Source organism: Stegodyphus dumicola, chromosome 7 (assembly GCF_044657685.1).
Source record: "Stegodyphus dumicola isolate Sdum_Otavi_A_Nest chromosome 7, ASM4465768v1".
In the NCBI taxonomy this organism is placed as follows: domain Eukaryota; kingdom Metazoa; phylum Arthropoda; class Arachnida; order Araneae; family Eresidae; genus Stegodyphus; species Stegodyphus dumicola.
Window position 1 is genome coordinate 20,825,417 of NC_140774.1, and position 23,575 is coordinate 20,848,991.

Consider the following 23,575-nt stretch of genomic DNA (forward strand, 5'->3'; position numbering starts at 1 on the left):
GTTCAGCGTATCGTAACCGATGAGTTGCGATATTCCAAAGTTTGTGCCTGCTGGGTTCCGTGTACGTTGTCTGCGGAGCATAAGGCCACTCGAATGATCTGCAGCCTCACATTTCTTCAGCGATACCATTCAGACGGCCAACACTTCACCCCCACATCCAAAAGAGCCAGGATGAAGTGAACACACGATGGATCACCGACGAGGAAGAAGTTTAAGGTCACACCCTCTGCCGGTTAAAGTGATGGCAACCATTTTGTGGGATACGACTGATGTTATCCTAATCGAGTATTTGGAGCGTGGCCATACCATTAAGGCCGATCGTTATTGTGCCACCTTAACGAAATTGCGTAAAGTCATCCGACGCAAACGGTCTGGATTACTAGGCAAAGGCATCATTCTTCTGCATGGCAATGCCAGGCCCCATACAGCTCACCAGACTCAGAAATTGCTGCAAAGGTTCAAGTGGGAGGTCTGGAATCACCCCCCATACAGCCCGATTTGGCTTCAAGCGACTATTTCATTTTTCCGACGTTGAAGCAATACTTATCCGGAACACGGTTCACCTCAGATGATGCAGTGAAAATAGCTGCCGAGAAATGGCTCAATGAGCAGGGCCCTGATTACTACCAAGACGGGATAAACAAGTTGGTCGAACATTCTGACAAATGCCTAAACAGGTTTGGCGACTATGTGGAAAAGTGAAGGCCAGATGCATCTCTTGATTCCCATTTGTATCTTGTTTCTATTGTTAATAAATACTTTTTCATTTGTCTTGTAAACTTTTTTTGGATCACCCCTCGTATTTTATGGGATGTAAATTGATGAAAGTGTCTGGATTTGCTCTGTAAATATCTTCATCTGTAAAAATTGTTACTGGAGCTGTAAAACCTAAATGGAAACCTAAGTTTAAAAACTTAGGTTTTGGAAGACAGCTAAAATGTTATTTATGTATATATATAAAACTGTGAATTTTAAGATTCTATTAGTGCAGTTAAAAAGATGTTTATGATTTGCATTCTGCAAGCTGTTTAAATATTTATTTTAAGATACTATGAGATGATGAGGTTTAAGGCACAAGTTGCGTTCTTTAGTTATTATTCATAACAATAGCAGTGACATCAGCATCATGGTTAATATGATTCAGATAGATGAAGAGGAAAAAAAAACCTGTGTCTTGTGTGTATGCACTCAGCTGATCAATGTTTACATGTATGAGCAATGTTTTTGGAAATGAAAGTGATTAAAAACGATCTGAGAGAGATCATTGAACAGTCAAAAAAGTTTAATTCTCTCCGTGTGCTCAGTGAAAGGTAACATCAGTATTGACACACTAAAAAAAGTATTTAAGATAGATCATTTTGGATTGAAAATAAGGGTTGAACACTGGACAGGACACAGGTACATTGGTTGATCATTTTAATTTAAAGCATTTTTCAATTTATTAGAGAATCGGGAATTGCTAGTATGTTATAAATACGGCAATATTCTAATAAAAGCATCTGCACGAACAGCATGTACATTCATATGTTTAAATGTGCTTTCATGAATTTGAAGAATTTGCTTCAAGACATATTTCACAGATTTATTTTCTTTTAAAATTAAATACAAAATAAACATATGCTTTATTATACAATATGAAAATAGTTTTATTTGCATTGATCTTTATAAAAAAATTCATTTGTTATTCATTACAAAAGCAATATTCTTTTCCTGAGTGCCATTTTTCACAAGGATAAACCTATGACTTTTTATAATTTATTATTTTAGTTTGATAAACTGTTCTGATGTTGATAAATGCTCTACAGTTTAATATTATTTTCATATTCAGGTGCTTAAATTGCATAAATTCACAGTATATTTTTATGCAGTCCGAATTACACAATCAGAATTCCTGTAGATATTCAGAACACAGTCTTTTGACACAATCTTCAGAATTCTTACTATCTTGGAAAGAAATTTCGAGGATAACAATTTTAATTCTTTCAAAAAGCTTTTATATACATGTGATGCATTCATAATTTTATTTGAGCATAATAGACAAACAAATTGTGCATTTTCACTGAAAAATTGTATTCATTACATACTTATGCTTATTTCAAAAGAACTGCACATATTCTGATAACATATTTTATATTTCATATTATTAAAATTCGTGTTTTTTTAAATAACTAAATATAAAATATATTACAGTTATATCTTCTAATTTTCCATTCATTATTCTTCAGTTTATTGCATCCCACCTTCTCTTCACTGGTTATTCCTTTTGTTGCACCATCGGGTTCGGAAAAAGAATTTTAAAATAAAAAAGAGGTCATAAATAAAAATAAAGTTTGCTGTTATTATATTTGTCATTTTTAATTTGCAAACGGTGTTTTGTGCATTGAATTTCTCATCATAGAAGAATTTTAAATTGAATGAAATTTAATTTACTTTGAGATTCAATTCAGAATTCTGCTGTGGAGAGAAATATTTGACATAATCTAAAGTTGTTCATAGAATGGCTGAAAGATCTTACAAAGGTAATCAAACTATGAATTCTTTTAATAAATAGTTTTCTCCCCCCTTTTGAAATAGCTTCTTAGAATATTTATTGTTTAGTTGTTACTAGGATACTTTCAAAGATAAAATTTGTATCTACTAGAATTCAAAAATATTGAAAAGCAGTATTTCTATAAAATTCTGTTCGGTGAAATGTTTTTAACATTTCTGTAGAATTTAACAGAAAATGATTTCTCTAGAGCGATGGTCTCAAACTGGCAGTAAAATGTATAAGCTGAATAATCTACAGTGTGATAGAAATCTTATTTAAAGATTTGAAGCTGCAGGTTTTATTAACTTTTATTCATAATTGTTCATAAAATGAGTATGCTTAGTTAGGTATTTTTGCTCTCTGAGAATATTCGCTTTGTTTGGGAATATGTGAACAGTTTTTTTTCCACAAATAAAAATTCATAAGAAAAGAACCCGATTGACCAATCAGCATTTGCAATCAGTGATAAGATCAGTTCTATTAATTTCTCACCGAGGCTACAAACTTGATCAGAATCAAAAGCCATCGAGCGTCAAGATCTGGTAAGAACTAAAAAAGTTTATAATTATTTTCATACATACGTTTTTTATTATTTACAACTCCCTACCAGAATGAGTTTTTAGAAATATCATTGAATGCAGATGAGTTAAAAGAAGCATTTAAATGAAGTTCAACTTACTTCGAGAGCGAGTGTTTAGGAGTCCTTTAGTGGGGCGTGTTTGCCTTCTGGCTATTTCATTCTTGAATCTATTACACTCGGCCATATTGTACATGCCTGTTAAAAATTGCCGGCTAGTTTAAATTAAAGGCCAAACTGTGTCTAACTTCGGTTTTAGTTTAGTATTAGATTAGTTTCTTATTTTCTTATCCTGATTTAAAAGCCCAAGTGGAGGCTTTCCTGTAAGCCCAAGAAGGGGGGCCATCTGTTGCTATTTCCTTGAGTGAATAAAAGTGTAGTTTAGTCCTTCTCAAAACTACATTTTAAATACTCAAACTCAGTGATGAATTGCTGCTTAGTTAAGTCGGTTTCTCGAAATTTTATCGATAAATTAGCGAGGAACATTGTATGTTTATGCATCGAAGAGAAATTTAATAAGAGAAAGAGAATAGGCTAGCCTATGACACGTGTGTCATAAGTGTCTGACATACATCGCATATTTCCAGAGCCCTCGACGGACATAGAAAATTTCACAACACAAAAGTATTTGTCTCTTGCAACGGCCTCGTTATTGTCAATGTGTACTGTGACCACGGCCAACTGGAAGAAGGTCACGACTGTGCCCACCTCGTGTGTATTCTTGGCAGATGGTTGACACGAATGATTCTATATGTAATACGGCATCAGAGTTATGCTAGGGTTTTTTCAGAATTTTTGATGCACCAAGGTCAAACTCAAGTTTTCTCACACTTGATAAACTTCCTCTGAAAATTTGTAAAGTTTTCGTAATTTGTTTATTTTTAGTTTAAATTAAAATAAGTTATTTAATGATTAATCAAATATGTTTGAATTATTTCGACCCTCATGTAGTAATCTGAGTTTGAGACCAGGCTATAGAGGATTACATGTAAAGTTTCATAGGAATTTCTACAGAACTCTATTAGCCTATAAAAATTTTTCATAAGGGTATATCAATAATATGTTTTGTACTTAATGATTGTGCTTAAGAATAGAATAAAAAATCGTCTGACTATTCCTACATTAGACATTATGTCGATCTTTAAAAATAATAGATACTGGCTCGGAAGGCACTACTATGAAGGCTTGCTTGCATTTCACAACTTGACCTGTGCTTTCTAATTTGAAGTTGTAAATCAACTAGAAGAGAAAAGAAGAAAGCAATGTTAGCATTCGTGAAAATAAATACAGAAGAATGTCATAAATAGTAATTTACACTGTACATTCTTTCTGAATTACGTCTTTAGGTTTAGTTTCAAGATTTCCTCGTTCTTTTGCTTTGTATGTATTTTGGTGCATATTTTCTTCTCATTCTTTTAAAAACTGATTCAAAATTTTAGAACTAAAAAGGAATTTAGAACAACATGCTTGAAAAGCTTGATTTGAAAGCAATAAACGTAGTTCTAAAAGATATTTTGTATACTTTTTAATCTGGTTGATTTTAATAAAAATGCATTTAAATCCTGAGATTCTAATTAGAAATATTTCGTATTTGTATGAAACGAAGCTAGCTGGACTTACTGAAATAATTTTACATTTTTTGTTTTATAACTATTTCAAGCGGCAGGCTGTACAAGTTAAAAAAAATAAAAGAGCTAATAAGTCCACTAAAATAATAAAAATTCATGTTTTAAACAGTAATCATTAGGCAAAAATTTCTCATCCTAAAAAACAGAAAGGGGGGCGGTGACTTAGGCCAGAATTCTGAAGATTTTTGTTTCACCGCAGAAAGTTTTTTATTCAGCTCATTCAATTTTATTGTTATATTACAGTTGCAGTTATTCTTCTGCATTCTTCCTTATTCTCATGAAACAAAACTCATAACTTCTGTTTAATTTTTTTCTAGAAATATTTACGCGCTAACTCTATACTTCCAGCAAGAAAATATACGTTTGTCGTCAGGTAATTTTGGTTGAAGTAAACTTTTTCGATGCATAAAGACATAGTTGTTAGGCCAGTTAATTCTTTAAACAAAGTACGAAGATTTAAAAACAAGCTCTTTCTTTACACTTAAAAACAAGAGTGCTTAGTTGTAGAAAATAAAACATTTAATTAACCGATGACCAACAAGCAAGATTAGCACTTATATCTTTTCGGGCTTGTTACACTGTTATGGAAAAGTTTCCTATTTGTCTAAAATTACGAGTCGACTGCGTGCCAATAACGAAGTCGCTCCGCGTTTTCTGGAAAACGAATTCTTTAATATTCTACGAATAAGATCACAATAATTTGCATAGTAGCTCTTATCATCAGAAAACGTCTTTTGAAAAGAGTTTTATTTTTAGGTTACGTACAAATGCAAACACTTTGCTCTTCGATTTGTGTACGATCCCTGAATATGATGCTGGATTTAATACCAAATATCTCGCTCAATTTCTGTCGTAAGGGAGTCACATATTTTGCGTTTTATTTTTTATGACAAGTACAGTGCGAAATTTTTCTTAGTATAAGTATAGGGACCGGAGGAAGGTGTGGAGAACTCTTTATTATTATTATTTGTCCGCTGCCCCGAGAGAGGGCGCTACCAGCTTTCTCCCTCTTCCTCTCTGGAGGAAAATTCGAACTGGTTACTCGGTTTCTGGCTGCCGTCAGTGAAGCACGCACTCACCTCTCTTTCCCTCCATGATGTTATCGTGGCTGTAATATGACTTTCTTCATTTTTACTCATGCGGACTTGCGAACTGTAAAAATACTCATCTTGTAACTACATGCAATGTGATTGTGTATAAGTGAATATATGTTAAAGTATATATCATCCTAGAATTAAATATAAATGTTAATATTACCGAGTCAGATTTTGTTAACATTCAACGTGCAATCAAAAATGGCATCCATCAACAACTGCCATAAATGGTGACTCGTCAATTTAGTGAACACGTGCCTCCTGTAACCTGCTTGCATCCCCAAGTTCTGTGATTATAATGTGCTATGAAGTGAAAATTATTTCTGTTCATGCAAACTACTAGCGTAATCCATCATTATTTTCATGTCATCAGCAATATAGTGTGAAAAACAGTTGTGCCTGCTTAACAACGTGCTTGTGAATTATGTGTCTCATGCAAATCGTCAAAGTGCTTTGAAGTGATCTCCATATAAATCGTACCACGTGGTTACATATCATAAAATACGTTTTTTCGGAATATTTTTTCTATAAGTGAATTGTGTTGTGCCGAATCTGCTGCTGACTGAGCAAATATTTCTCGTATAATTCGGAGGTAAGCCACGCAAATTCTTAGTATTACTTATGCTTATATTCGGATAGCTTACCTGCAAAAGTGTTTCTCTCACGTTAATGTTTACATTAACTTTATTTATTTTGCACTAGTGTCGTACGCGAACTTATTAGTGACTGATTATTGTATATTTATTTGTGTCATATTGGCAATATATATTTGTTTTTGTGAATCATGGCTCCACCCAAGGCCAACTAGATATCTACAGGCCTGCTCCAAGCTGATGATCACATGATCTGACGTCATAATCTTAGGCTTTCAATTTTGTTAGTTGAGCTTGCTTCGCCATAGGACTAGTGCTAGTGAGATAATTGTTTACATGTGTTTTTTCTTCTGAAAAATTTTGTATTTTACCGGAAAGTACAATATTATATTGTGAATTCGAATTTATAAGAAAAAGTGTGTTTTAGAATGCCAAGAAAGTGTAGTGTACCTAAATGCCGATCAAATTAGGATAGCACTACTGAACATGTGTCCACTTTCAAATTTCCTTCGGATCCTGTACTCTCTCAGAAATGGATAAAAAATATTAATCGCAAAGATTTTGTAGCTGGCAAACACAGTAGTGTATGCATTAAGCATTTCGAAGAAGAATTTATCGTTCGAGAAGATAAAGCTGTTCGTGATGATGAGACGGTATTAGTAGTTCCTAGAACTATTCCAGCTTTAAAAAAAGATACTTATGCAACGATTTTTCAAAACCAGCCATCTTATTTATCGAAGAAACTTCCCACAAAAAGAAAAACACCGGAAGAAAGAGAAGCAGAAATTGATATTCGTTGTGATAAACAATTTGAACAGTGGAAAAAGAATGATATTATTAGCGATTTTGAAAACCTAATAAATGGTTTTGCAAAAAAAATAGATCTTCCCTCTTCATGGATATTCATTACCAAAGGTAAGATCTTTTGGCTATCAAAATTAGAATTTTTAAACTGTCCAAAAGTGCTTGTATCTTTAAAAATATTGGAAGATTTAAATGTAAGAGTTTTTTTCAATGAAAATGAAATTCCCATTGAATAGTTCAAATGGATATTTGGAGAAGAAAAGCTATGTGATAAATGGTCTAAACTTGAGACAATGATTAGCCATTTGGATGGCTTTTCTGCTTCTGATATTCATGATGACTGCAATTTAAATTTAGATAAAATATCAAAACTACTGTTGAAATGTGCAGAAACAGAAAATAACCCACATTCTGAGAAATTTTAAGTTTTTGTATGAACAGATTCAATTAATGCAAATGAAACAGCCTTCGTATAGTGCAGAATTCCTTGCCTGGTCTTGTTATATATTTTAGTGTAATCCAAACAGCTACAATATTATACGTAACAGAAGGTATTTTATATTGCCTCATCCGTCATACTTAAGGAAGTTATCTCTGAAAATTGGCCGAGCAGATTCTGGATTGCAAACAAGTCACTGGATGTATTTGAAAAAAAAAATGTGAAATTTTAAATGATTCTGAAAAAATTGTCAATTTATTATTAGATAAGATATATATAAAACCACAAGTTTCGTATAAAAGTGGTCGTGTTTTAGGTTTTTCAGATAATTCACAGATGGAGGCCACAACTCTGCAAACATTTATGATAAGCTCTATATTATCAAAAAACAGAGATATTGTAGCAATGTTTCCCATAAAAAACTTATCATAACATCAATTATTAATGTTTACAAAACAAGTAATTGACCATGTACAGTCTTGTGGCTATCGAATTATAACTCTAATATCAGACAATAATAGAATTAACAGAAATATGTTCGAAATGCTTTGTGGTGCTGCATTAAAATCCTCATTTATAAACCCTACCATGCATAATCTTCCTATATTTATATTATTTGATACAGTTCATTTATTGAAATCTATACGAAACAACTGGTTCAATCAGAAAGATTCAAACCAAACATTTTTTATACCGTCATTTGAAAACTCAAATATTGTTTACAATTCCAGTGTTCTACATTTAAAAAAATTGTATGAAATAGAAAAAAATGATAATATTAAAATGGCTCCAACTTTATCAAGAAAAGTTTTATTTCCGTCTTCTATAGAGAAGCAGAATGTAAGTACTGCTATTAAACTTTTTGATGAAAAGACTTTAGCTGCTCTGCAAATTGAATCACAGAATAATAGAACTGGGTATGGAAAAGATGTCTTAGGAACTAAACATTTTATTGATATAATTTTAAAGTGGTGGAAAATTGTGAATGTTAAACACTCTAAAAAGGCCGTACAGTTTTGAGATGTATTTATGCAGCCTATAAGGACACCAGAAGATAAAAGCTTAGAATATTTATCACAGTTTTGTTCGTGGCTTATATCATGGAACGATTTTTGCCCAACAACAAAAAACTGTAAGTCACAAATTGGTAAACTGTCAAAAGAAACCCAAGTTGCTCTTCTCCATACAACAGCAACATTGAATGAACTTTCAAAGTATTTGTTAAAAGAATTTAAATTACCTTTTATTCTTTTAGGAAAATTTCAGACAGATAACCTTGAGGGACGTTTCGGTCAATTTCAACAAATGAGTGGCTGTAATTATAATGTATCATTACAGCAGATTATAGAGTCGGAAAGAAAACTAAAATTAATTAGTTTGCTTAAAATGCAGTCTTCTGAGAAAGGTTAATTTATTTTACAACATTTTTCTTGTAATGATATTGAAGATTTTGATGATTATCAACTTATTGATAAGGAATTTGTTGATGTTTTGCGTCAATCCAATGATGTTAATGTTACAGAAAAAGATATAATGTGTCTAATTTACATTTCTGGATATGTTTGTAGATCTGTATTGAAGCATATAAATTGTAATCTTTGCAAGAAAAAATTAATTCTTGACAAAGAATTAATAGTTGAATATAGTGAAGATTTTGCATACTTAGCTGCTATTGATCGAGGTGGTTTATTTTGGCCAACAGAATTTGTGCTTTTCATTAATACCTCTGCATTTAAAATATTATCAATCCTAATATCTGAAATGTATGAGAAATTATATATTTCATCAAAAAATCAACGTTCTATATTAATAAGTCTCATCACAGAGAAAGTTGAAAACAGGATTATTTGGGATGATAGTATTTGTGAGTGAGACAAATCATTGCATGATTTGTTGAAAAGTTGTGCCACATGCATTTCCAATATATTGCTGAATAATTACTGTAAGGTTAAAAATAACAATTTAAAGGAAACCAATGACCAAAAAAGAAAAATGAGTAAATTAAATAATTCTGGAATTTAGGTGAATTTTTTACGTAATTTTAAAGTTAAATAATTAGTATTTACAAACTGTGTATAATTGAGCCATGGATATATATATGAAATTACCTGATCGCGAAAAAGTATATACCCTTTCCAAAGATGAACATTTCCACGTATAAAATAAATAAAATATCCAATAAAGAGAAAGATATGGCTTCAATTAGATAAGCTTTAAGATAAACAAATTGTAGATCATGATTTAAAAGTAATTTTGACTAAAACTAAAGCAGAAGAAAAGACGAGCGAGAACAATGAAAAAAGATTATGTAGTATGATGTATGAAATGATAGAAGAACTAAATTCAATGGAGGCTCATGAAGTCTGGAAATTAGTTGAAAGATCCATCAATAAGAAAATTACGATTTTTACAAAAACTACAAAATAAGATTTTTGATGTAAAAACTGCATATTTAAATGGATACTTGAATAAACCAATTTACATGGAACAACCACCTGGATTTAAATCAGATTCAGACTGCCAAGCATTAATAGATTGGATAAAAAACCAAAACAAAGTAGTAGTTCAAGGCACATTAATCGAAATCCTTTGCCGTAAGCCAAAACAACTGGCTAAATCATGTTTATTTTTGTAGACCTCAAATCAGGGGCTACAATGATAAGCCTGTTTTGGCATTCATATTTCAAAAATTTGAATGGCAAACTTCTTGTTGATGTGAATTAATGATGTTTAACTTAATAATTAATATCTTATAACGTAATGATTTGCTGGATTTTTCATTGCTTAATACTGCATGTATCTTTTACTATTTGTCTATTATTAAATAAATTTACAGTGTATATTTAATCAGATGTTCTTTCATAAGAATTTTTTATAGCATGATATGGTGCTCATTGGGGTAGATTGCATAGTTATGATCTCACTTTATTTTCAGGGAATTTTATAATATATTTTTGGATATGCTACAAGATTTCTCGGCTAATCTTTGGAATATGGTAACAGGTAGTTTGGCGTCATTTTGGTAAGGCGATAAAGGTTACTAGCTAGGACTTTAGCAGTGTACGTGGATAAAGTCAAGAGTGTGCGCCATGCCATTTTTGTGCAATTCTGGGATGTTTTTTTAAGTGAAAATAGGCCGACATGTACATGGATACCATGCATGTGCTATTCTTAAAAACGCGGCAAGCAGTGGGCGATTCTGCACTTTCTCCCAATTTCGCACCTAATCTTCGTCATGATTAAGAACTTTTGTTCCATAAAAGTTCTAATATAAGCGTAATTAAATGTTGAGTTAAAAAAAAAAAACCATGCCTTTACTCTGAGAAAACAAAATGGCATCCAAAACAAAACTAGTAGGTTGCTGTAGCGGGGTTGGTCGCCAAAAAATCGCCAAGTTACCATAATCCAAAGATTAAACGATTTCTCGTATAATGTTCATGCTTTAAAACATCTTTAAAATAAAACTTTTTTCCTCATATACAGTCAAAAGTCGTTAATCCGGACTCGTCGGGACTTTGGCGATTCCGGATTATCGATTTTTCCGGATTATAGATCATCAGTTTAAATCTCAAAAGATGACATGCAGGAATTCTAAAATTAAAAATATGAAACCTTAATTTATGAAATAAAGAACAATTATAATCTAAAGTGTATCAAAATTTACAAAAAAAAAAGCTTTATATTTATTTGTTTACTTTATTAAACATTTCTTTCAATGTAAGTTGTTTTAAGTTGCTTCGTTTTATGTGATAATACTTTCTCTTTAATTCTATAAACAGACACAATTTCTTGTTCAGTTACAAAGTCCCGTTAATTGTTGTGTCGAGAATACCGACTAACTTGTCAATCGAAATTTTTTCGTTTTCACTAACCTCTCTGTCACATTCTTCATGTCTTTATCCATTTTTTGCAGCAATTTCACTTTTTGTTTGATGGACATCGAAACATACTTTCGTTTTGTACGATCCTTTGGAAGCTCCAGAATCGGAAATTCTATTTGACATAATCGAAAGTTCAAGTTTACTTTTATAAAATTGCTCTTACAGTCTGCAAAAAATAATAATCCGGATTCAATTCGAAGATTAAGGAACAACGCAATCATCAACATTAACTGAAATAGATAATTAGATAATTTTAGATTATGCCGTCCGTTATACATAAAACGTGCACGCAAAAACGTATTCTGTGCTTGCGCACACGCATATGCACAGTGGTAAAAGGTCTTACGCGCACGCCTAAACGCCTATGCGCATGTGTCAACGCGGCGCATGCGCAGAAAGTTTTTAGCTTTGAGGGCCGGATTATAGATCATTCTGGATTATGGGTGTCCAAATTAACGACTTTTGACTGTATTTCCCAAAATGTTCACCTGTACGTTTATAATTAAAAAGTACCGGTACTTACGTATTATCGCAACCAGGTCAAAATTCGCATAAATTGCGAAATTTGGCAACCCTACGTGTTATACGTAGTTTTGTAAAAAGAGCATGTGGAGATTCACAAAATTTTCCTGCATTTTCGTGCAAATTTTTGTAATTTATGAGAAAATAGCAGTGTACATGGATAAAGTGAAGAGTGTGCGTAATGCCATTTTTGTGCAATTCTGGGATGTTTTTTTAAGTAAAAATAAGTTGATGTGTACATGGTTATGGCGAATACGGTTTTTAATCAGTGCTAAAAGCAATAGCCAAAAGATTTCCGCCGAAAAAATAATTCTGCAACTTATTCAAATTCGAAACCAGAAGGGTTTAATTGCTATTTTATATTTTAAAAGAAAATAATATAAAAAAACTGTATTAAAATTATCTGTAATTAATAAATGTACATTTTCTTTCTATTCATACTTTTTTACTCAAACTTAAATAGCGTCAACCTGGTTGCGATAATACGTAAGTACCAAAGTACCTTAAGATATTAGATTGAATGTTGAAACGTCGTTATGAGAAAGAAAAAAAATTGGCTTTTGCTTCAATAGGATTGCATGTAAAATCATAAATGTAAATCAAAATTTTATTAAAATTAATGTTTATGAATTTTGATATGAAATATCACATATCTTTTTAATATTTAAGCAGTATAAATCAATCTAATTAATTTAAGCAATACAAATTAATGTAGCAGTATGTGGTGTACAAAGAGTTTAAATATTTTTAAAAGAAAAAAAAAAAAAAGAAGAATGTCTAAATTAATTGAATACTAAGCGTCTGTAAACTATATCCATGTTGGCATATAGAATGATATAGATGATATATTGTGATATCAGTGAGTCGTAGAAACTTATTCAAGTTTGAAGTTTATTTTTGTGGACCTCACATCAGAGTCTACAATAATAATGTTCCATTATTAATTTTTAAAAAATTCAAATGACAACTTTTTGCAGATGTGAAATGATAATTTCAACTGGCTAATCAGTATCTTATACTATCGTACTGACTCTCAGGATTTTTCATTGCTTAATATTGTGATTTTTAATGAGATGTAGTAAGAGTGTATTTTTAATCAGATTTTCTTTCATACGAATTTTTTGGAGCATGATATGATGCTCATTGGGATTGATTGCATAGTTATGATCTTGCTTTTTTTAAGAGAATTTGAAATATATTTTTGAATATTCTGTGTAATGTTTTTGCTATAAAACATCTTTAGAATGAACCTTTTTTTCAATATGTAGACTAAACTTCAGATATACTTTTAATATATTAATAAGATTCATGTATTTCACTTAATGTCCACATGTGTATTTATTATTAAAAAGCATCTTAGGATCTCTGATTGAATCTTGAAAAATCTTTATGGGAATGAAGAAAAGAGAGTTCATTTTGCTTCAATATCATTGCACCAAAAAATAATTATAAAGCAATATTTTATTATATTAGAATTAATGAATTGATATTAATTTTATTATGAAATACTATATATGTTTAGTAGTCAAGCAGTATAAATCAGTCTTCATAATTTAAGCAATATAAAATCATCTGAGAGCATTAACATATTTTTTCTTTTTATTACAAAATGAAAACATCTCATGTTTAGTTCATTACATATGTTATATTTTCATTGATATTAACATACCGTATCATTTTTATAAATAATTTTGTGTCCATTTTATTTCTGTATAAAAGTTCAGATATGTTTCAGTTTATTTAAATCAGCTCTGCTATATTTACAATATCACTCGAATCTTATTTTTATTTTCTGTTTGATAAATCGGTAGAACGGTATTTAGTATTTAAATATCCATCATTACGATGTAATATAGTACGTTATTATTCCTAAAATTCGAAATATTAGTTGTAAAAATTAATTTAACTTGACTTGAGTTTGAAATAAAACGCTGCGTACTACATAAATGAATCAGTCGGCTGCGTCTACCGAGGAACGATCGCCTTCGATTGTGACGTCACAAATCGGTGGAGCAGGCCTGTAGATATCTAGTTGGCCTTGCTCCACCACAACCCATCGCAGACGATCTTAATATTTCACGTGTTTCCGTCAAACCTCCCACATTTTGGAAGGTTTACCATACTTTGTGGTTTGCACAACTAGAGGCCCAGTTTGATATCGCCGGAATCATTGTTGACTCCACGAAATTCAATCATGTGATATCTGCAATCGAATCTGATATTCTCAATAGCGTTTGTGATATCGTTTTACACCTACCTGTTACTGGCAAATATGACACACTAAAAACACGCTTAATTGAATTGCATTCTGAAAGTGAGGCGTCAAAGATACGTACACTTCTTCAAGGGCTAGAACTTGGCGATCAACGCCCATCACAATTACTTTGCCGTATGCGAAACCTCGCTGGAGAGACCGTTGGAGAACCTTTGTTGAAATTCTTATGGATATCTCGTCTCCGGCAAAATACACAAAATATTCTTGCTGCCTTAAGTGATGATCTTCCAAAACTAGCAGTTGTAGCTGATAAAATTACAGATCTCACAACTCTCCCGCACATAAATAGTGCTGCTACGGCATCTACCTCTCCCATTGAACAGCAAGTTGCAGAGCTGACAAAGCAGGTAAATGAACTTTCGCTATCCCTCAAAAACAGCCGTGAGCGTTCCTGTGAACGAAGAGACTATTCCCAACGCAACAGTAGGCGTAATAGATCTAGTGGACGCTATCGACATTATAAAGAACCGAGCAACAACATGTTTCTACCATACTAATTTTGGTTCCAAGGCACGAAAATGTGTTTCTCCGTGCAATTTCCGGCAGTCGGAAAACTAGATCGGCGATCGCTTGCCGGCCAACGTTGCGACAGCCACATCAATCGAATTATTTTGGCCGATTCATCCTCAAAGCTGACTTTTTTAATTGACACCGGAGCCGATTTATCTGTCATTCCCAAGAGTTACAGTCAGCATGCCAAAATACCAGCTGCACTGGAACTCTTTGCCGCTAACGGCACTAAAATTGCGACGAATGGCACCAAACTTTTGACCATCAATTTAAACTTACGTCGCTTATTTACTTGGCCTTTTATCCTGGCAGACGTCAATCAACCCATCATAGGTGTTGACTTTCTCACAAAGTTCAACTTACTCATAGACGTTAAAAACAACCGCTTAATTGATGGACAAACAAAACTATATTCTTGCGGTAGACTTCCTAATGTGAACCCGCTCAGTACTAGCATTCATATTTTGATGGGTAACTCAAAATTTGACAAAATTCTTGCCGATTACCTTAGCTTGACGAATCCTTCGCAAACTTTTGAGAGGCCACCAACGTCAACGAGTTTCCATCACATTGAAACTAAAGGACCTCCTATATTCTCCAAACTTATAAGATTATCTCCAGAATTACTTCAATCTGCACGTCAAGAGTTTGATTTTCTCCTATCAAACGGCATCATTCAGCCTTCAAAAAGTCCTTGGGTAAGCCCCCTGCACATGGTTCGTAAGGCGACTGGCGACCGTGCGGGGATTATCGTCGCTTAAATGCTGTTACAATTCTGGATCGCTATCCCGTACCCCATATTCAGGATTGCACTCAAATGTTTTCAGGAAAGAACATATTTTCAACACTTGATTTGGCACGTGCCTATCATCAAATTCCTGTTAACCCTGCAGACATTCCAAAAAGTGCCGTCACAACCCCACGAAATTCAGGCCAAACTTTCCAACGTTTTATACATGAAGTTTTATTTGGATTGGATTTTGCATCCCTTATTTTGACGACATCCTTATTGCATCGACAAGCGAAGAAGAGCACATCCGTCATCTTCGTCAAGTGTTTGATCGTTTGAATAAACATGGTTTGACATTAAACCCTAACAAATGTGTACTCGGAAAACCATCCGTTTCATTTTTAGGTTGCCTCATTACTGCCTCAGGTGTAAAACCCCTGCCTGAGAAAACAAAAGCAATTGCCGACTTCCCAAAACCTACCACTATTTTCGAGCTCAGACGTTTTTAAGCCATGATAAACTTTTATCGCCGCTTCTTACCAAAGGCAGCCGAGACCCAAGCTTCACTGAATGAACTCTTAAAAGACTCGCGTAAAAATGATAAACGCCCTGTTCCTTGGAACGACGAACTTAATCAGGCATTTAAAAAATGTAAACACGACCTTAGTAATGCTGTAACTCTCCTATCACTCTTCTAACCAAAAGCTGAGTGTCATGGTCGACGCTTCTGACATTTCCATCGGAGCTGTCTTAAACGTTCGACATTCTAATGACTACCAGCCGCTAGGATTTTTCTCACGTAAGCTGTCCCCTATAGAACAAAAATACAGCACGTATGACAGAGAATTATTAGCTATTTACGCAGCTATTAAGTATTTCAGGCATAATCTTGAAGGTCAACACTTCACTATATTTACAGATCACCGACCTCTAACTTATGCATTCACATCAAAATCAAATTCTGCTTCCCCCGAGACAAATTCGGCATTTAAATTATATAGCTCAATTCAGCACTGATATTCAGCATATATCAGGTTCCAGCAAAGTCGTCGCGGATACTCTCTCACGTATTCAGGGCATCGATGCCAATGCACCACTGAATTTCACGCTCATTGCTCACTCGCAAGCCACTGACGAGGAGTTAAAACGTCTGAGTGAAGACCCAAACTGCTCGCTGAAATTCCAGTCACACCTTTTCGCTTCTCTGACATCTATGCTTGGAATACGCCGAATTCGCACTTCACCATACCATCCTTCCGCCAACGGCTTAGTGGAACGCTTACATCGCGACCTGAAAGCAGCCCTGAAGTGCCGTAATGACACCCGTTGGACTACTTCACTTCCTCTTGAGCTTCTTGGTTTGCGTTCTTCTTTCAAGCAAGACCTCGCAGGTTCATCCGTTGAACTTGTCTACGGCACACCCCTTCGATTACCATCTGAGTTCTTTCAGCCATCCTCTGCTCCAGTCGATCCAGCATCCTTTGTCCACTTTCCGAGAGGCGATGAAGAAGCTGTCTCCGACTCCTATTTCGTGCCACAACAAATCTGCCCCTTTCGTGCACCACGCACTGAGCACTTGCACTCACGTGTTTGTGCGAAACGACGAGGTCAAACCACCACTCACTCCTCCATACGAATGACCCTTCAAGGTCTGTGCACGTAACAATAAGCATTTCGCCGTTCTCGTGCGCGACAAGGAAACCGTTCTGAGCATAGATCGTCTGAAGTCTGCTTTCTTCGAAGCTTCAAACACTCAAGTTCCTGTGACCATCGATCCTTCTTACTCCCCGGATCCAACTGCTACTCCAGATACTCCTCCTTCGACCGACCTTACGCTTTCTCCCAGTGCTCCACCGGTCGTCACACGATCGGGAAGACGTGTGCGCTTCAACACCAGATATTTGTGAGCTCATTTTTTTCATCGTACCTTTGGTACTCGGGGGGGGGGATACTGTGGAGAACTCTTTATTATTATTATTTCTCCGCTGCCCCGAGAGAGGGCGCTACCAGCTTTCTCCCTCTTCCTCTCTGGAGGAAAATTCGAACTGGTTACTCGGTTCCTGGCTGCCGTCGGTGAAGCACGCACTCACCTCTCTTTCCCTCCGTGATGTTATCGTGGCTGTAATATGACTTTCTTGATTTTTACTCATGCGGACTTGCGAACTGTAAAAATACTCATCTTGTAACTACATGCAATGTGATTGTGTATAAGTAAATATATGTTAAAGATATCATCCTAGAATTAAATATAAATGTTAATATTACCGAGTCAGATTTTGTTAACATTCAACGTGCAATCAAAAATGGCATCCATCAACAACTGCCATAAGGTATAAAAAGTTAAATTTCTTACTTCTTTACAAAATTCATGTTTCTAATTTAAGAATTCTAAAGTATGAATGTTTGCGTTATTTAAAATATTTTTGTGGAGGTACGTGTCAATGACCAACGGTTCCGGAGGTGAAGGCCGGGTAAGACCTTTCGTGGACGAAGGTGTTCTTGTGTTCTATCGTCTTGTGTTACTTAAATGGATAGAAAGGTTCAAAATAAATTAAATACAAGAGTACTTATCGGTTCATTGGGATCACATTTTGTCGATAATTATTTATGTACCAAGATTTTTTTGGGGGGAGGGGGCTATAAAAAGTCTCCAGTGGTAACCCTTAACTACTGTTGTGTGGAATATTTTCCTCCGCAATGCAGCAATATTATTGGATTCTCAGCTTGCCGTCTATAATTAGGCAGTTTCTCATTCTCTCGGAGCAACGTATTTTAAGGCGAAAATCTTTCTCAACGTATGTAGCAACAAAAATACAGAAACAAATTAGATGCAGAATATGAAATGCTACTGCAGGTAACATCCTTAAAGCCGCACTTGCAACACTTTGTGTAAAAAAAAAAACAAGCTCACACTTGTCACTAAATTCAGTTCAGTGCATGGTAGGTCACACCTGGAACACGAGTTAATGGAATTAAGTAAATTACATCAATATTTTATGTTAAAAATTTTTAATAAGAAACACAATACCTTTCTTTATATCTTTACGTAAAGTACCTATAACATATTGACCTACTTTAATTTTTTTTTTTTAAAATATACTTTTCTAAGAGTAGGATGGGATTCCTGGGGCGGGGGGGGGGACATTGTGCTAAGGGTTCCATGAATCAACTATGTTTGAAGCCTAATGTCCTATACAATGCCTAAGAAATGTATGAAATAATTGTTTCATACATTGCCGGCCAACGGCATTCTGTAAAATGCTTAACTATTTTTTATGTACAATGCTGGTTTTCATACATTGCCGTAACATACACATTTTTGTCACGGATATAAAAATTCACACAGTCTAGAATTAAACATAAACTTGCAAGAATCCGTTATTTCTTACATACTTTGGCAAGGGCTGTGTACATTTCCATTTCTGCAAACTTCCTTCCGATACATATCCGTTTTCCGTTCCCGAATGGCATCATGGTAAAGCGACTGTTGCATCGGTCTCTCGTCAGCCACCTGTCCGGGAGGAAGCGTTCCGGTTCTGGATAATTCTCGGCTAGCTTGCTTGGCACGACGAAGTTACAGAACAGGGGAGTCTAAACAAATAAAACAAATTTTTGACTTTCTTAGACATTTTGATGACTGAAACAGTTATAAAAAAGAAATAATAGTGTTTCGAATTTTGTACACATGTAAATAATTTTAATGAAATTATATTCGAAATTACAGTATTTTTTGTATAATATGCCTGAACGAGACAAAGCTCTACTGGAAAATAAGATTATTGGGGAGGGGCAAGTCTATTTAACTTGAGTGAATGGCTACCCCGCTAAATAGGCGAGATATCATCAAGATGGCGATGGTTATGGCGACTAATTTTTGTTACCAAACTTCACGAAAATTTGGCGACATTTTGGTCCAATCCCTGTATAACTGCAATTGATATTGTAGTTGAATAACTGTAATTGATCCTTATATGTAACTGTAACTGTATCCGACCCTTATGTGTTACTTTAACCTATATGCCTGCCATTAATTTCGAGAATTGAAAGGTACTAGAGATATCTTGACGGCCGAGTGAAAACTACATAAGATCGTGAAAAGCATCAGTTTCTCAGTTGTTGGCTCAGAGCGGACTTCAGAGTATTGAGATTTCCGTGAGAGCTTCCCTATTTACACTCATGTCCATAAATTAAGGATAATGCAAAATCAGGCAAAGGAAGAGTTAGAAGCAAAACAAATTTGACTTATTTGTAAAGCTTATTTATTAAACAAAAGGTAAAGAGCAAAAAATGATGCTATATGTTTAATATTATTATAAGAATTAGCGATTTTTTCTCCCTGGAGCAAATTCCAAAAAAAATCCCATTTACAAAAAACCAATATTACATGGTTGGTATGATTGTTAATACATTGTATGTCTCCCAGACGATGCAATACAGTCTGTACAACGCCTAGGCATGCCGAGTATCAAATTATCGATCTGATCTTGGGGGATATTACACCACTCAAAAAGCGATGTTTGCAAGGTGAGGACAGGCGTTGTCATCCATAAACACAAATTGTATGTCCATGGCGCCCCGAAACAAACGTACATGTTGTTCCAAAATGACGTCCCGATAGATTTGGCTTGTCATGGTTCCAATTTGAACATGCAGGTCAGTTCTGGAACCAAGAATAATTCCACCCAAAACGAGCACTCCTGCACCACCGTAACGGTGTCGTTCAATGATGTTTTCTTGGTGGTACCTGGAGCTCTCCATATGAAAGTCCGGCGAGAATCAGACTGCGAGCTAAACCTGGGCTCGTCGGAAAACATCACACAAGCCCACTGTTGCGGTGTCCACAGTGCATGCTCTCTACTCCAGGCGACAGCGAGTTGCAGTAAGCGGAACGCATCTGACAGGTCTACGAGCATATAGACCAATCTGCCCTAAGTGTCTGTACACGGTCTGCCTTGAAATTGTCGTACCAGTGGCTGAAGAGAGCTGACGAGACAGGTCTGAGGCTGTGCTCCGCCTGTTTCTTTTGGCAATAACTGCCAAATATCGGTCCTCATTCGGCGTTGTAACTCTGGGGCGACCTGTGCTGTAACGTCTACTCACATTACCATCATCTTGGAATCGTTGCCAAAGCCTGGAGATGACACTCTGGGCAATTCCAAGTTCGTCTGATACTTCCAGTTGGGTACGCTCACATTCCAGACGGCCGATTATTCTACCACGTAAAAAATCATCCAAATGCGTCCTTTGTGTCACAACTATTCGGTTATTGCACTGGAATTCTTATAAAGCGCCTGCGAACAATTTTACTTCTTTGCCTGTATTCCTTATATATCACTCTCTTACACTCTCGTCATTGTGACGTACCATCTGTGTCATCTGGTTACTTCCTGAAATTTGCATATGATTCTTGAAAATGTGTGTAGTGATTTTACAGGTGATATATTTATTTTAGAGTTCGATTTCTGCGTGACTCCGAATTATCCTTAATTTATGGACATGAGTGTAGATGCGCTTTGCATTGAGTTGTGTTTAATGTTCTTAATAGTTTAAAGTGTAACTGTTGATTATACTTTGTGATACTGAGAAGAGCAGTACGAGTGCTTTTGTGGAAGTTCCAGAATTGTGAAGTGTTACTTTTGGTAAAGTATATTTTATCAAGCTATCATCAATTTTATGTGCATTCAATCTATTACCAAACCGTATACATGCAACAATATGTACACCGTGTCCACAGAAGTTCTTACCGGACCCGCAACCACCATTATAGTACTTCTAGTTATAAAAATGTTTGAAATTATGTCAAGATTCATATTTTGGCAATTTTAAGTTTTAAAAAACGTAATTTTGTAAAAATTGTGAAATTCAATTTTTTCTTCAGATTCCTGAACTTACTTATTTAGAAGAATTTTGTACTCGGTATGAAAAACAAAGCACAATAAGTTTGACTAGCAAACAAAAAAATTGATCAAAATATTGAATTTGAAAATTTGTCATGTGCCATTCCGAATTTGCATTCAGAGGTCCGTTAATAAGAAAATCAGAATAATCTCTGATAATTATTAATGCTAATAATTATTAATAGGTATTAATTTAAACATTTTACATTTATAAAATAATATAAATAGTAAATAAATTAACTCAATTTGAATTAAGATTTCATTTTTGACTTAAAAGCTGTAAAAATGTAAGGGATTAAACATTAGCTCTCCAATTATATTGATGTTGAATTTCTTTGAAACATTGTAAAAGTTGAATCACGCGATGGAATTCTAAAGATATAACAGTTATGTTTGAATTCATGGTGTGCGAGTTGATGTTATCGAGAGCGATAAGCTTTGGTAATTTTTTTTTTTTTTTTTCCTGTGAGATTGTATTTATGTTCTAATTATGTTTCTCTTGAGTAAAAATGAATGTCATTAAGAACGACTCATTAACTATGTAAATCATACTGTATAAATAATAGAAGTATAAACATAATTAGAACTGAAGAAATTTAATTAAAAATGACGTTAAAGACCAGTATTTACGACACAACTGAAACTGTATCATCGAGTTCAAACGATTCACGTACGCGTCCTTCCACAAAATAAACTACTACGCTGCCAGAGCACTAATAAACATATTATAAAGTATCATTTATGTTTGAAAGTAGTTTGGATTTTAAATAAAACATCTCTGTCGTAAATAACAAGTATTTTTAATAAGCCCATCGTAAAAGTTGTTTTTCTTGTCATTTTCTCAGAAAGAAAACACACACATATTTAGCTCATTCTAGAAGTTGTTTTTGCAAGAAAGAAAACTATAATTATTAGTGGCAGTTAAACATAGATAAAATAAATGAAAGTATATATAGGAAAAACTAGACGCCGTTTGAAATCTAACACAAACACCGCATGTGTTTACATGTGCAACATTAATGTTTAAAAATTCGTCTCCAAAAAGGCAACGAAATTGACTGGGACAACGAAACTGACTGGGATATTTAATATCAAAATTTGCAATTTTAAATGTCGTTTTCAACTTGCCTGGAGAGATCGGATTGGATTGGATTACTGTAATTTGGCACAAAACCTATCAAGGTTATCTGCGCCAGACAAATGGTAACAATGCAATTAGTCAATTGTAAAAACTTCCAGCTTAGGTAAAAAGAGACAGATTACAATTTATGATAAAAGCTGATATCTTTTAAAAAGCAGGTTAAAGTCTATTATAAAAGCAAATATCTTTTAAAAACAGAAACAAATTACGATGATGTGTTTTTCCAATTAAATTTCCCAAGTCCAGTTCTGAACAATTAAAATGTTTTTGGCGAAAATAATTAAAACTCTGGCATTCCACCAAGATATGATGGACTGTCAGATCTGCATTGCAGTTTGGGCAGCTGGGATTCTCTTCTCCCTTCAGAAGATACTCATGGGTCAGGCGACAATGGCCAATTCTCAGTCGAATCAAGAGGACATCTTCCTTTCTATTAGCCATACATGGCCAGTATCCAATGGTGGGTTTTACATTTCTCAGCTTGTTATATACTTTGTCACTGGAGAGATCGATTAATTAAGTTAGAATAATTTGAGGAAAAAAGTTTATATGAAGCGCAGGAAACATCTGCATAATTTAATAGGGCGTATAAGGAAGTCGTCGTATCCACACCAGATTTTTTTTCTTGCTATTGTTATATTTACTTTTACAGATATCAACATGGTTTCAGAAAAAAAAATTACATATTATAATAGCTCAAAGTTCGATCTTAATGAATGTGATGGCTGCGCTTCATATGTGTTGATGGAATGTTTGTAATATTTGGCATAAAATTGCCTAACCTAATTCTTAAATCATTTCGTTCGAAAACATTCAAACTGTTTCTTGTTTTCCAGAGTAAATGGTTGACTTGACTAAAGCCTGCCTCCACTGGGTAAGAGGAAAAAATTAATAAATGTTGTTCAGTAACAAGTTTTATTTTGGGTTATTTCTCTCAGATAGCTTTTGAACTCC

At 34.2% G+C, this 23,575-nt stretch overlaps 1 protein-coding gene across 3 annotated transcripts in view; it reads right to left on the bottom strand.

Annotated features, from left to right (window-relative positions):
* Positions 1-1,568: 1,568 nt before the first annotated feature.
* LOC118190615 (ecdysone 20-monooxygenase-like) overlaps positions 1,569-23,575 on the bottom strand; it is a 158,354-nt gene continuing 136,347 nt past the window's right edge. For 2 of the 3 annotated variants that reach the window (XM_085819952.1, XM_085819954.1), the window contains exons 9-10: positions 18,977-19,174; positions 1,569-4,346 (exon numbers count right to left, since the gene is read on the bottom strand). In XM_085819952.1, coding sequence (XP_085676078.1) covers positions 4,230-4,346; positions 18,977-19,174 — 315 coding nt within the window. In that variant the 3' untranslated portion in view covers positions 1,569-4,229. Of the gene's footprint in view, positions 4,347-8,905; positions 8,979-18,976; positions 19,175-23,575 lie in introns of all 3 variants that reach the window. The other variant, XR_015041951.1, reaches the window with a different exon arrangement.